The sequence below is a fragment of the Primulina eburnea genome, unplaced genomic scaffold (assembly GCF_022965805.1).
Source record: "Primulina eburnea isolate SZY01 unplaced genomic scaffold, ASM2296580v1 ctg811_ERROPOS673944, whole genome shotgun sequence".
Taxonomy (NCBI): domain Eukaryota; kingdom Viridiplantae; phylum Streptophyta; class Magnoliopsida; order Lamiales; family Gesneriaceae; genus Primulina; species Primulina eburnea.
Window position 1 is genome coordinate 14,265 of NW_027331581.1, and position 15,428 is coordinate 29,692.

At 38.6% G+C, this 15,428-nt stretch overlaps 2 protein-coding genes across 2 annotated transcripts; one reads left to right on the forward strand and one right to left on the reverse strand.

The window, feature by feature from the left end:
- Nucleotides 1–1,681: 1,681 nt before the first annotated feature.
- On the forward strand, nt 1,682–3,507 carry LOC140822405 (3-ketoacyl-CoA synthase 2-like). Its single transcript, XM_073183168.1, has 2 exons — nt 1,682–2,403; nt 2,625–3,507. Exons 1-2 carry the CDS (start codon nt 1,705–1,707, stop codon nt 3,390–3,392), a joined length of 1,467 nt encoding a protein of 488 aa, XP_073039269.1. The 5' UTR covers nt 1,682–1,704; the 3' UTR covers nt 3,393–3,507.
- Nucleotides 3,508–12,220: 8,713 nt separating this feature from the next.
- On the reverse strand, nt 12,221–14,487 carry LOC140822402 (uncharacterized). Its single transcript, XM_073183166.1, has 4 exons — nt 13,329–14,487; nt 12,778–13,270; nt 12,384–12,717; nt 12,221–12,253 (listed from the first exon to the last, which is right to left on the reverse strand). The coding sequence occupies exons 1-4, from the start codon at nt 14,485–14,487 to the stop codon at nt 12,221–12,223; spliced, it is 2,019 nt and encodes a 672-aa protein (XP_073039267.1).
- Nucleotides 14,488–15,428: the final 941 nt, after the last annotated feature.

Here is a 15,428-nt window from a genome sequence, read left to right on the forward strand (position 1 = left end):
ATACATAGAGACCGAATTAGAGGTATTCTATGTCTGTATCGAGAAACCTATATCAACAAAGTTTTAGATAGATATCGGACGAAAAATTGTCCACCAAGTATAGCTCCCGTTGTGAAAGGCGATAAATTCAATTTGAGCCAATGCTCAAAGAATGATCTAGAGCGCAACAAATGAAAAACATTCCTTATGATTCTGCTGTCGGAAGCTTAATGTATGCCCAGGTTTGCACTAGACCTGTCTTTGCATTTATTGTTGGGATGTTGGGAAGATATCAGAATAATCCAGGTTTAGATCGCTGAAAAGCTGCAAAGGAAGTCATGAGGTACCTTCAAGGGACCAAAGATTATATGCATTTTGTGAACTGATAATTTAGAAGTAATTTGCTACTCTGATTCAGACTACGCTGGCTGCATTGATTAATGAAAATCCACTTCAGGATATATTTTTATGCTAGCTGGTGGAGATGTATCTTAGAGAAGTGTAAAGCAAACATTGACTGCTACTTCCACTATGGAAGCTGAGTTCGTAGCTTGTTTTGAGGCAAGCTCACGTGGTGTATGGTTGAAGAGTTCCATTTCGAGGCTTAGAATCATGGATTCAATATCTAGGTCATTAAGAATATATTGTGACAATTCAGCTGCTGTTTTTATGGCTAAGAATAACAAAAGTGGTAGTCGAAACAAGCACATCGACATTAAGTATTTAGCCATACGAGAACGTGTTAAAGATAAGAAGCAACTTATCGAGCACATTAGTATTGAACTGATGATTGCAGATCCTTTGACTAAAGGCATGCCACCATTGAAATTCAAGGATCATACAGAAAAAATGGGATTTGGTTCCTTTATGTAATTTTGTTATAAGAACAAAGTGAATGAAACTATGATGTGATATTTTTTCATATTTGTTGTGTACACATTCATTGATTTGAGAAATATCAATAAAGTTTGACCTCGAATAAACATAAGGTTTATTATAAGTTATACAGATTTGAGAGATATAATACATTGTAATACATGGAAGATAATAATCGTTTTTAGATTACCTATCGCCATGATCCATGTATTTTGTTTTCTCCTATGGTAAATTAGATATATGTGTCAAGTGGGAGAATGTAAGAAACATGACACATATCAGAAGAAGAACAGACGTGTAGGAAATGGCGACGGTCATTGCCTACAACTTTTGACAAACATGCTCAACTTTAGAAAATTAAGATGCATATACGATTTTTCTTTTGACAATCAAGCTCTCACAATAAATTCGTTGATGGTATGAGATGTCTATAAATAGCAGCGATTGAGGTCCCTAAGCGCACACCACATAAGAAAATTATACACCATCTATAGAGTGTGTGAAGTGCTTAGAAGACATCAATCGGAAGAAAATCAGAGAAATAAAAAATTTTCAATGGCCGGAGGTAATTCTTGATCCACTTCCGCATATTATTTATCATTTGTATATATACGTCAAAACATGATTTTTGAGAAAAAAATTCTGACATGACACCGATAGAAATCGGTCTTTGGAATTGGACCCTTCATTTTTATTGAGTATTATAGATCAATGGACCTTTTTTGACATGTCAAACGAATAGGACCTAAATAGTCCGAAACCAGACAGGCCAAAAATATATTTACCCTTATATAAGGCAACATGTAGCATGAACTTTGATTCACATTTTCTTCCAAAAATTTGCACACAATGGCAGCATACAATAAACTCAAATTATCTGTGAAGTATATTTCCAGCTATCTGATGTCTCGTGCGTACCTCTTCATCATCCCCATCCTTTTCTCAGCTGCAACCCAATATCCCAATATCCAGAAAACCGCAGCAGATTGTCATGGTCATCTTCATGATCTGAACTTGCCCACCATTTTCTGCATGTTTCTAACCCTAACAACAGCCATTTATCTCATGTTCATCAATCTCATTAATCATCGGACAAAGATTTTCTTGGTTGATTACGCGTGTTACAACCCCGAAAAATCGTTTCTCTACTCCAGAGAAACTCTCTACCGCACGGTGGAGTCTGTGCTATCCCCGGAGAACACCTCTTTTTTCAAGAAAGTGGTGGAAAGGTCGGGAATGGGAGAGAACACATTCGCGTATGGTTTCGACAATTTCCCTCCCAAATCCACCTTCGAATGTGGTCGAGGCGAAGCGGAGACGGTGATATTCGGAGCTGTTGATGCGCTGTTGGCAAAGACTGCGGTGGAACCGGCGGAGATTGGCGTAGTTATAGTGAATATATCTGCATTCAATCCGGTGCCATCTCTTTCCGCCATGATTGTGAACAGGTATAAGCTTAGGGAAGATGTATTGAGTTATAATTTGGGAGGGATGGGTTGCAGCGCCGGAGTCATCGCCGTCGACCTTGCCAAAAGACTTCTGCTGCAGGTTAATACTTTTTTTCTTTTTGCTTGCTCAATTCTATCTTGCTTGCTTAAATGATACTCTGATTTTTAATTTTATTTTTTTGAAAAAAAATTAATACACTCAATAAAATCTAAACGTAAATATGATTATGGCATATACTGATAAAAAAAATTTGAAAAAAACAGTAAACTAATGATAGTCAGAAAAATTGCTATGTAATATGATCGATGCCAACCATGCAGGCCCAACGTAGAAGTTATGCCTTGATCATGAGCTTGGAGAGCGTTACGGGTAACTACTACATCGGCGAGGATCGATCAAAGCTCCTCGCGAATTGTCTCTTTCGAATGGGCGGTGCCGCAATCCTGTTATCCAACAAATCCTCCGACCGTTGGCGTTCCAAATACGAGCTGCTACACACGCTTCGCACCCACCACGGAGCCGACGATAGGGCATACAGATGCGTGTACCAGGAAGAAGATAGCGACGGGAAACTCGGCATCACAATATCCAAGGACTTGATGTCCATCGCCGGAGAAGCACTAAAATCCAATATCACATCCCTCGGGCCGTTGGTACTCCCGTTTTCCGAGCAATTCTTGTTCATAACAACGTTGGTGGCGAGAAAAGTGCTCAAGATGAAGGGTGTTAGCCCGTATGTTCCGAATTTCAAGCTCGCGTTCGAGCATTTCTGCATCCATGCGGGCGGAAAAGCGGTGTTGGATGCGATGGAGGAGAACTTGAAGCTGACGAAACGGGACATGGAACCGTCCCGGATGACTCTTTACAGATTCGGAAACACATCGAGCAGTTCGGTGTGGTATCAACTGGCTTATTTGGAGGCGAAAGGGCGGATCAAGCGAGGGGACCGTGTATGGATGATCGGGTTCGGTTCGGGATTCAAGTGTAACAGTGGAGTGTGGCGTGCTTTGAGTATTGTTGATCCTGCTGAAGAGAGAACTGCATGGACTGATGTCATTCAACAGTTTCCAGTTGAAATCTGCGCGTAATTCACGCTAATTAAATTCTAGGTTTTGTCATAAAATAATATGACTTCGTTTTGGGAGAAAGCTCTCTCCCAGTACCATTATTATTTAAATTCTAGATATATATTTTTTCGGTGTATCGTGTTGAGCTATATTTCATTTAAAAATATATTGTTTTTTCGTATGTTTCCATTCATATAAATATTATATGACAACTCAAACACGACGATTGTTATTTATCATCAATTATCTTCTCAATTTATATAAATCGAATTTATATAAATCGAATACGTACGTGAAAGTACATATCAATTGCAACTCTCATCATTCACCTTCTCAATTCATAAAAATCGAATACATGAAAAGTACATTAGTTGTGATATCAATCGCAGGATGGCTAATCATTTCTACTTAAAAATCAGATGAAGATGAAAGTACTTTCAATTTTTTAAATTATAGAGAAATTTTGGTGTCACACACAGCGTTTTATTAGTGCTCGCATGGCTTTCCATTGAAGTCAATAAATTGGTGCTGACATTCTTACATATTTAACTTTAGTCAATTTAAGATCTTTTATTTGTGTGAAGCAAGCTTCTTTTTCTTTACCTATTAAACAAGTTAACTATTTTGTTTTTCATTAATTATTCAACTGCAGCAAGTTGAACATTTTGAAAAACAAAGATATTAATGTATACCATGCTTTATTTCAAGTATACATACTAACTTGATCTTTCTTGTTCTTTTTAAGCATACTCCATTGTTAGGATTATTTTGTCCGACAGATATCGAAAATAATGAAAAATATCAGAATATGATGTAAGATAGTAAATTCGTGTTTTATTAGAATTGGATGTTGTGCCAGATGTTACAACATCTCGGACAACATCTTAATGCAACGGATAATTAACTTTTATAGCACAAATTAACTTGACATAGATAAATGGACAAGATTAAATATGCACAAGTATAAATACTTGTGCGGTGCCTTAGGGCAAAAATTAATCACTAGAAAAACGTAACCGTTTACACAAAAACCTATAACTAGTGATTAAAACTAAACTTAATTTCCTCGACACGTTGAGAAAACAAATGCTTTCTAAAAACAAACAACCAGAATAAAACTAAAACAAGAAAGCTAAAAACGTGATGCCAAAAAGGGAATCCACGAAAACAGTCTTTAGCCAACTTCTTCACATATGTTGTCTTTAGACAGGGACGGATCCAGGAATACAAGTTGGGGGGGGCTTGAACTCAATATGATAAGTTATATATTATTAAAAAAAAATTTACATTATATCGTTCAACGAAGTTGTGCTCTACGAGATTTTAAAATATAAATTCATCAATAATAGAATTTACATCAATATGTTTAGCTAAATCTCGTTCAATATTAAGTGTCAAACAATCGGCAAGAACGATGACCAATTGTCAAATCCTTCATTGACCAATGCCGATATATTAGATAAATTAACATCATTCAGGAAAAGAAAACAATAGAAACAATATGCCTTATTTGTTGAAGGCGAATACTCCAACCAATAAAATTTCTGAAACCATTTTTTCTGAAAACGACGATTCTGGATTCCAAATTTTGTACATGGATACTCCAACATATCTGGTTGATAAGGTCCCATATTTAGATATGCACGTCTTATCTCATCTCGTACATTAACATGATATTCACATATCTGTTTTCTTTTTCTCGGATCTCGTTCAATAAAAGTAGACATAGACTGATGATCGTCTCTAGGAGAGAAACATGAAGGAATTTGGATATTGGGAAATAGAAGACTTTCATTGGATTGATGTTGCATTGTAAGGACCGTAGGGATTAAAGTATCTTCACTAGCTTGATGATCTCTCTTCTTAAAGAAATAGGATATCAATGTTTTTCCTTTCTTTGCAGCAGATTGATGTTCCATTTTAAAATTGTTCAAGTTATAATCCTAAACAAGAGTAAAATAATTATTAAACAAATAAACAAGTAATAGTCAATCAACAACTCAACAACAAACAATCAAGAAACCACAAATCACGCACAGAGAAGCTATAAAAAACAAAATAAAAAATGTATAGCCGATTCTTATCTGGATTGTTGCCTTGCCGATGAGCAATTCGATTTCTTCGGAAGTCCGTAATTTTATTCTGTCGCTAAAGAGCTTGGGACTTGGGAGAGAATTTTTGTAGAATTGAGGTGGGGCGGATCAGAGGATATTGGATGAATTTGGTCTCATCTTTGTAAATGGACGGGACTTGATAAGACTAAGATATTGATGTACGACGGTTTTTGGAAAAACAGTCGCTAATAGCGACTGTTTGAATTAAAACCGTCGCCAATCCAATCGGCAACGGTTTCAGTAAAACCGTCGCAAATATTAGCGACGGTTTTTGAAAAACCGTCGCTAAAAAAAAGTGGGCTGGGCTACAGCCCAGTACAGCCCTAGTGTACATCCGTCTCTGTCTTCAGATGTTCCCAATATTCAAGGCAACACTTGTTATCGGCAGTCTTCAAAGCAGCAACGTTAACAGCGATTTTCTCTGAAAATCAGAACGTGCAAAGTGTGCTTATTACTTCAAGTAGAAAAACGGCCACCCTTCAAGGTCCTAGGTTTTCCTTTTTATAGATGAGAGCCTTATCTCATAAAGAAACCTATTTAAACAAGGAAGGTTAGAGTTTAATTTAGAAATAAACTCTATTTAAACATTGATATCATATCTTATCAAATCATTCACATAAATATATTATCTTAACAGTGTGCTCAAATATACTCGCACAATTATCTCATTATTCTAAGAAAGGCAAAATCACATAACATAATCATACTCAAATTAAATTAGAAGATATAGTTAGGGAAATAATTTAGTTCTATAATTCTTTTACACTTGGCAATAATATTTCCCTTCAATCTCCCCCTTTTTGCCTTTCTTGGACAAAACGAGATCAAACCCATTTATCTTTTGTCAGCTCAAAACAACTCCCCCTGAATTCATGACTGTTTGTCTCCCCCTGAATGAAATACTGTTAGCAGTAGTGTTGTTAGTAATGTTGGCAACACTCAGAGCAACACCTGCACAAGCTTGATTTTTCAGTAATGCATGAAAGACAAACTTACACAGAGATTAGAAACATAAGATTCTAGACACAACAAGAAAACGCAAAATACTAGAAGCGCAGATAGACCATAAACAAGAAAACAGTGACCCTCATTCATCATCCTCATCACTATCAGTATCAGTATCATCCTTCTCCTCATTTTCATCGCTGTCATCCTTAGTGCCAGAGGGTCCAGCATCATCTTCTCCCTTTTTTTTGTCCATGAAAGACTCCAACTGCCAACAGTGGTTGGATGGTAGTAGCAACATCCTCATAGAAAGCCAAGTCAGCTTTGGCTTGTGCAATCTTCTTAAGGGCATGATCGAGAAACAACTGGGCACCAGTGACTGATATCTTCACATACCCAGACATGGATGGAGAAGAGGTGGTATGTGGAGAGGGACCAGTGGTAGGGGGTGCCGTTGTAGAATTGGTCTGAGAGGGTCCTTGACTAGTAGCCGGAGGGGATGCAGACCAGGGAAGATCAAACTTTCGAGTGCCTTTAAAAAAGGGAGGGGCAATCTTGAGGCTGTCACTGAGATCAGATAGTTGCTCAGTGAGTTCCCTAGCAAAACCCTGTGAGGTCAGAAGCCCATAGATTAGACTCAGGTATGGAAGCTTTGATGATTTGAGTCCGCCATCAGCATACTGCATCACCGTATTGAACACAAACTTCCCAAAATTTAAAACCCCATTAGTTCCAATGGAGTATAGGACCACAGCTTGGTGTCGAGTGACAACCGTGGTATTAGTATAGGGGGTCCAATTCCGAACGGACACTTTGTGCAGCACCGAGTAGAACGAAGTCAATTTGGCTGCTGACAGCTTCTGTGGGTGGCTCGGAAAGTGAGTGACCCCCGGTGATTGTGGAAGTGGCGAGGTGAATGTCAGGGGCAAGTCCATCCTCATCCTCTGTAGGAATCTGATAGAAGTGGCAGGGCTAAATTCAAATATCCTGTTGCGAACATACACTCTTCCAAATTTGGCAGATCTGACATCACCTACACCAGAGGAAAGGTCCGCATAGAACTCCAACATGGGCCAGCGACTGAACGGTGTGACTGCGGAAACTGTGGAGAGCAAAGAGCATTGCTTCAGAAAAGCAATCAAATTGTGTTTCTCAAAGGAACCAGTGTCGATGTTTCGTTCCTCGATGACATCCCGATTTGAATACAGATCCCACTGAGAGACAGCATGCTCAGTGTAGAATTTGTCAGAGAAGGCCGTAGTGAGATCATAGGCAGAAAGGTCCATGTTGGTCGGGATGTTTGCAACATCTTCAGTATCATCGTCCTCAGCATAGGACGCTTCAAGAGTGTCAGGAGCAGATGGGGCTGTAGAAGCTTCAGTTCTCTGAGTTTTCAAGTTGGCCATGAATTGGGCCAACGTTATTTCCTCTTCAGTAGATATAGGGGGATTCGATGGGGGAATTGGTGGCGTGGCCTCAGTGGAATCAGTGGCATCGCTGGAGGAAGAGCTACTTTCCTTTGGTAGGGGTGTAGTCTTTGGGCGAGCCACAAACTCGTAATTTTCATCATCCGAATCATCATCGGAGAGATTCTCAGGGTCAACAAGGGATGGTCGGCTGGGCGCCTCTCCTTTGCGGCGAAATCGCTTGGAGGTGGTCAAGTCAGGGTTATACCCTGCTTGTCTTTTGGAACGACGGACTGGTTGACGTGGAGGGTCGAACACTTGGATAATTGGAGGATTATCAACATCGAATGCATTCCCTGGTTCACCAGGGGCAATTACTTCCAGAGGTATTGGTTCTTCAGCCGAAACCACTATCGGTAGAGGCGTTGCGACAGTGGGTGTCGGAGTAAATGTTGGCTCGTGAGGAGCAACATCTTCTGTGTGTCCCATTTCGCTCCGAATATCAAGAGGATCATAACCCTTGCCTGCCATTAACGGTGAATTGGAGATTAAATTGGCGTTTATAGAGAGAAATTACAGATAAAAAATAAGAGATCACAAATGAAACGGATTCAAGGGTTTAAAAAGATGCGTATGAGAGAGGCGATGTAAAAAAGTTGAGATTATCAGGAAATCACAGTGCAGCACCAAATTAGTAGCTAATTGATCCAACGGTAAAAATGAGAACGGTAATTAGGCGATATGAACAACTAGCCGTTAGAAATTTCCAGTGATTACTGAATTAATATAGAGCAATGTCAAATTCAAAAATTCCAGAATTAAACCCACATCGAATTTCACTCCACTAGACAGCAAGAATCGCATAAATTCGAAATTTTCGCAAAGTCTGAAATTTCACCGAATTTTCCTTTGTTGGAGTCTTCATATCCTTTTGACACAACAATATTCACGGAGATATGTTTATGCATGACCTACTTATGCCTAAAACAGAATGTAACAGAAATAGAAACATGAGAGCAGATATGAGACATGTGAACAGATGAAGTGTTGTCACAAATGTTGGCAACATCTCCTGACAACAAGCACAATTCCAGAAAACAAATTTGATTTTCTTCACACTTGGTGACTTATCCACTTTCTGAATATAGGAGTGGTAGCTCCCACACTAGGAGAACGGTCTTCATTGGACTCCCCTAGGTAGCTTTTTCCATTTTCTCCTATATCTGTGCAAATCTTTAGAAGGGGTATATCCCACACTAAAAGCACAGCCTTCATTGGGCTCTTTTAGGTAGCTTTTACCATCTTTCTTTCTAAACACATACCCGTCTCTTTATTTTTCGATTTTCTTGGGTGACTTGACACATTGGTTAGAGCCAAGTGACCAGTCTTCAAGTTCTTTGTGACAAAGTTCAAATGTATAGGTGTGAGGATTTAAAGGATAATAAGGAATTGTAAATGCATCAGAAATTGCTGCTACATAGTTTTAACACAACATATCACCGTATGAATGCAATGTAGTATGCCTAAGTCCTAAAAATGCATATGCAAGTTAGGTGTTGTCCGAGATGTTGTAACATCTGGGACAACATCCATCAATGATCAAACAGAACACATGCTGAGAGATTTTCTAAGATTGGAAAATCTCTCAAAATCCAATGCCTTAGTGAATATGTCGGCCAACTGGTTATTTGTATCAACAAACTCCATTCGAATTAATCTTTTCTCAACTAGATCTCGAATAAAGTGATGACGTATGTCAATGTGCTTAGTTCGAGAGTGTTGGACTGGATTTTTTGAAATGTTAATTGCACTAGTATTATCACAGTACACTATTAAGGTGTCACTTTCAAGCCCATAGTCTTCTATCATTTGATTCATCCACAAGAGTTGGGTGCAGGCATTTCCAGCTGCCACATATTCAGATTCAGCAGTGGAAAGAGAGACACAATTCTGTTTTCGACTATGCCAAGAAATTAGATTATTGCCAAGGTAAAAACAGCCCCCAGAAGTGCTTTTTCTATCATCTAAGTCCCCAGCCCAATCAGCATCTGAAAATCCTACCAGGTTTGAGTTGGTTTCGTGTGTATACCATAATCCTAATTCAATTCTTCCAGCTATGTAACGTAATATACGTTTAACAGCTTTCAAATGAGAAGTTTTAGGATTGGATTGATATCTAGCACATAAGCAAACACTAAACATGATGTCAGGACGGCTAGCCGTTAAGTATAAAAGACTTCCTATGATGCTACGGTACAAGGTGTTGTCAACATCTTCGGCCGCAACATCTTTGGATAGTTTCTCATTTGAACCATAGGTGTTTTCATGTTCTTAGTGTTTTCATTTGCAAATTTCTTAATAAAATTTTTAGCATACTTGCTTTGGCACATAAAAATGCTGTCATGCATTTGTTTAATTTGCAAACCAAGTAAGAAATTTAGCTCACCAATCATGTTCATTTCAAACGTCGATGACATGCACTCAACAAAATCATTAGCATGCTTTTGTGATGAAGAACCAAAGATTATATCATCTACATAGATCTGACAGATAAGAATCTCACCTTGGGCTTTTTGAATGAAAAGTGTTTTATCTACCTCACCTCATGTAAATCCAATGTCGAGAAGATAGTCAGTCAATCTCCCATACCATGCACGAGGTGCTTGTTTCAAGCCATAGAGAGTCTTTTTCAACTTGTACACATGATTCGGATTATGTGGATCCTCGAATCCTTTAGGCTGTCTCACATGTACTTCTTCACTCAAGAGCCCGTTCAAGAAGGCACTTTTGACGTCCATTTGAAACAGTTTTATTTTCATGTAACATGCAATGGCAAGCAAAAGCCGAATTGACTCAATGCGGGCAAAAGGAGCAAAGGTCTCATCGAAATCAACCCCCTCAACCTGTGTGTACCCTTGAGCAACCAACCTTGCTTTATTTCGAATGATGTTTCCTGACTCACCAGTTTTATTTTTAAAAACCCATTTTGTGCCAATCACGTTGCCATGGTCAGGAGATGGAACTAGAGTCCACACATCATTTCGAACAAACTCTTCAAGCTCATCGTGCATAGCCTTAGTCCAAAATTCATCTTTTAATGCTTCCATAACATTTTTAGGCTCAATTTGAGACACAAAGCATGAAAATCTAACCTGTGAGTACATGGTACTCATGCACACAAGTCCAACCATTTTTCGATAGTCAATTTTATCCTTCTTCTTGGTCTGGATATCTTCCTTTATTCCTCCGATGATTTGAGAAGACGGGTGGTTCTTTTGGATTTTGCTTGGAATACACGGTCCTTCATCGACTACCTCATTATCGCTGTGAGCATTTTCCTGTGAACCGTTGACATCAGTGTCACATGTTGTGCTGGATGTTGTAACATCTGGAGCAACATCTGTCTTTTCCAGCGGTATTTGAGTCTCCAAAAGATCTTCAACATCATCTTCTGCAGTTTTCTTCTTAAGATCTGCGCAGTCATAAAAAACAACATTAATTGATTCCATAATAGTTCTTGTTCTAAGATTAAACATACGATAAGCATGACTATTAGTGGCATAACCAAGAAACAGACACTTATCACTCTTGGAATCAAACTTAGCCAGTTGATCCCTGTCATTCAAAGTGTAACATAAACATCCAAAAACATGAAAATATCTAAGATTAGGCTTCTTTCCCATAATTATTTCATAAGAGGTCATGGTTGATCCACTTCTTAGATACACCCTGTTTGAAATATGACATGCTGTGTTAAGGGCTTCTGCCCAAAAACGTTTTGCAAGGTTCTTTGAAGTTAGCATTACTCTTGCCACTTCTTGCAAAGTCCTGTTCTTACGTTCGGCAATGCCATTTTGTTGTGGTGTTTTTTGCGCTGAAAATTCATGAGAAATACCTTTCCTGACACAAAAGGATGAGAATGAGCGATTTTCAAATTCTTTACCGTGATCAGTTCTAATCCTTCTTATCTTCAGACTGTGGAGGTTAGTGATTCTTGTGATCAAATTTTTGAATACATCGAACGTATCTGACTTTTCTTTAATAAAATTAACCCATGAAAAACGGGAGAAGTTATCAACACACACGAAAGAGTATTTCTTACCTCCGAAGCTCTCAACTTCCATAGGACCCATAAGATCCATGTGTAGTAATTCCAGACACTGTGTTGTCCCAGGTGTTGGCAACATTGGATGCGACACGTGAGTTTGTTTACCCTTTTGACAGTCACCGCACACATATGGTACACCAGAAGAGATATTAGGCATACCTCTTACTGCATCGTACTTACTCAAGTTTTTCAGGGTTTTGAAATTTGCATGTCCGAGTTTTTGATGCCAAAGATCAATTTCAGTGATTTGCACATGTTTGCATGAAAGGTCTTCTCCTATTTGGTAGCAATTGTCTGAGGACCTTGTACCTGTCATAATACACACATTCAATTCATCAAAGACTTCACAGTTATGTTTATCAAATTTAACAAACAAATTATCATCACATAATTGGCTTATGCTTATAAAATTTGAATTCAATCCTTCAACATGGAGCACATTGTGAAGCCTTGGCAGTCCTTCAACATTCAGTGTACCTTTTCCTACAATTCTTCCTTTTTCTCCCCCTCCATAGGTCACTCTACCACACTTTTGTTCAACATAATCGATTAGACGTTCTTTAGAACCGGTCATGTGGCGTGAGCTTCCACTATCAAAGTACCAATGACCTGTAGTATTAGTTTTCAATGAAGTGTAGACAACTTTACAGTGAGTTTTTACCTTTGGAACCCAAATTTGTCTTACTGTAGGTCGATGATAGGAGGTGTTGCGGGAAATGTTGTGCAACATTCGGGGCAACATCCGACTCGACCTTTGGTTCATGCAGTCATTCCTGAGCTTAAAACAATAGGGCCTTATATGACCAGGCTTAAAGCAGTAATGACAAACATACCTGCGTTTTCGTTTCTTAGCAATTGGAGCAGCAGGTTGTCTTTTTGGTGAAGATCTTTTGCTTGGAGAGTTGATTTGCGGTTGTGGAGATGGAGATGTATCAGTTTTTTCTTTCACAAAAACAGTAGACTTAGAAGATTCACCTATTTCAAACACACTGACTTTGAATCCCAGACCTTTCTTGTCATCTCTTCCCACTGAAAGAATGGTTTCAAGCTTTGATGTGCTCGAATTAAACTTGGACAGGGTTTCAGTTGCCTTCTGAAGTTCTTCTTTGATATGACCAAGTTCTAAATCCTTTTTGCTCAAAACTACCTCGAGTTTAGCAACCACTGCTTTTAGATCAGCATTTTCTTTCGCCACCGATTTCAGTTCGGCATTTTCTTTCATGAGATTTGCATTAAGCTTGTTTCTTTTGGTCCAATCTTCAAACAATTCTTCATAAAGCTCCTGGACACTTTCAAAAGTAAGTTCTTCACCATCAACCTCCAAATCTTCTTCACTCAGTCAAGTTACCAGAAACTGTAGAGTTGAAGCAGACTGATTTTTCACAAATGTTGCGGCCAGGTGTAGCAACACCTAAAGGATTCACTTGTAGCAAGCGGGTTTCTGTCAGTAGTGCAGTCAGGGAGGTTTGATTGTCTTCATCAGTGGTCTTCTCCTCAAGATCTGATTCTTCATCGCTTAGAGATGCATTGTAGCCTTTGTTCTTGCGTAATCTGTTTGCACACTCATTTGCGTAGTGACCGAAACCTTGGCATTCTCTACACTGCACCGAATCATACTTCCTTGGTTTAAATTGTCCCCTGCCTTCGTTCCTTGTTTGGATTTGTAGCTTCGCAGGAAATCTTTGTGGCTTTTCAGGTACAGGGAGGCTCGGAGACTTGGATGACTGTGCATCCTTCTTATCTCGGATTCTCTTCAAGTAATCACCAAATTTCTTTATGATGAAGGAGATAGAGTCCTCGCAGAGATCAGAATCATTGACTTCTTGGGATATTTGAAGGAGTTCATTGTAGGAGTCATTTGAAGTTTGAAGTGCAATTGTCTTCCCTTTATCCTTCTTTTGCATGTCCAGGTTCATCTCAAACGTGCGTAGTGAGCTGATAAGATCTTCCACTGACATCTTAGACGTGTCCTTAGCTTCATCTTTTGCGCAGATTTTTATGTTGAACCTTTCAGGCAGAGAACGGAGGATTTTGCTTACTAGACGCTCACTTGAGATAGCTTCTCCAGCACTGAATGCCTCATTAGCAATCTCCCGTAGGCGACGATCGTACTCGAGTATGCTTTCAGATTCTTCCATCCTCATCATCTCGAATTTGGAGGTAAGCAGCCTTAGTCTGGTTCGTCTCACACTCTCAGACCCTTCACAATGACATTGAAGGATATCCCATGCACTTTTAGCCGAAGTACAGTTTGTGATTAAACTGAACATGATCTTATCAACCGATGTGAATATAGCATTCAAAGTCTTTGAGTTATGGTTTGAATTTTGAACTTCGTCAGCAGTCCAGTCAGTTTCAGGCTTTGGCCGTTTGTCACCTTCTTGATCCATCACGACTGGTGGGGTCCGTCCATTGATGACACGCTGCCATGCCCGTTCATCCAGAGATTTTATGTAGTATCTTATCTTAACCTTCCATAGGCTGTAATTAGTACCATCGAGTACTGGTGGTCGAAGTGCAGCGCTTGCAAACGAGATGTCCATTAGTTATTTTTCTGTCAAACGAAACAAAAACCAGAATCAGCACTTAGTATATCAAGAGTTGGCTCTGATACCACTTGTTAGGATTATTTTGTCCGACAGATATCGAAAATAATGAAAAATATCAGAATATGATGTAAGATAGTAAATTCGTGTTTTATCAGAATTAGATGTTGTGCCAGATGTTACAACATCTCGGACAACATCTTAATGCAACGGATAATTAACTTTTATAACATAAATTAACTTGACATAGATAAATGGACAATATTAAATATGCACAAGTATAAATACTTGTGCAGTGCCTTAGGGCAAAAATTAATCACTAGAAAAACGTAACCGTTTACACAAAAACCTATCACTAGTGATTAAAACTAAACTCAATTTCCTCAACACGTTGAGAAAACAAATGCCTTCTAAAAATAAACAACCAGAATAAAACTAAAACAAGAAAGCTAAATACGTGATGCCAAAAATGGAATCCACGAAAACAGTCTTCAGCCAACTTTTGCATAGATGTTGTCTTCAGATGTTCCCAACATTCAAGGCAACACTTGTTATCGGCAGTCTTCAAAGCAGCAACGTTAACAGCGATTTTCTCTGAGAATCAGAACGTGCAAAGTGTGCTTATTACTTCGAGTAGAAAAACGACCATCCTTCAAGGTCCTAGGTTTTTCTTTTTATAGATGAGAGCCTTATCTCATAAGGAAACATATTTAAACAAGGAAAGTTAGAGTTTAATTTAGAAATAAACTCTATTTAAACATTGATATCATATCTTATCAAATCATTCACATAAATATAATATCTTAACAGTATGCTCAAATATACTCGCACAATTATCTCATTATTCTAAGAAAGGCAAAATCACATAACATAATCATACTCAAATTAAATTAGAAGATATAGTTAGGGAAATAATTTAGTTCTATAATTCTTTTATA

Coding starts and splice junctions, on each gene's coding strand:
- LOC140822405 (XM_073183168.1), top strand. CDS start 1,705: ATGGCAGCATACAATAAACTCAAATTATCTGTGAAGTATATTTCCAGC. Junction 2,404..2,624: donor CCAAAAGACTTCTGCTGCAG/GTTAATACTTTT, acceptor CCAACCATGCAG/GCCCAACGTAGAAGTTATGC.
- LOC140822402 (XM_073183166.1), bottom strand. CDS start 14,487: ATGGACATCTCGTTTGCAAGCGCTGCACTTCGACCACCAGTACTCGAT. Junction 13,271..13,328: donor TACACCTGGCCGCAACATTT/GTGAAAAATCAG, acceptor TGAGTGAAGAAG/ATTTGGAGGTTGATGGTGAA. Junction 12,718..12,777: donor GCTAAGAAACGAAAACGCAG/GTATGTTTGTCA, acceptor TTTTAAGCTCAG/GAATGACTGCATGAACCAAA.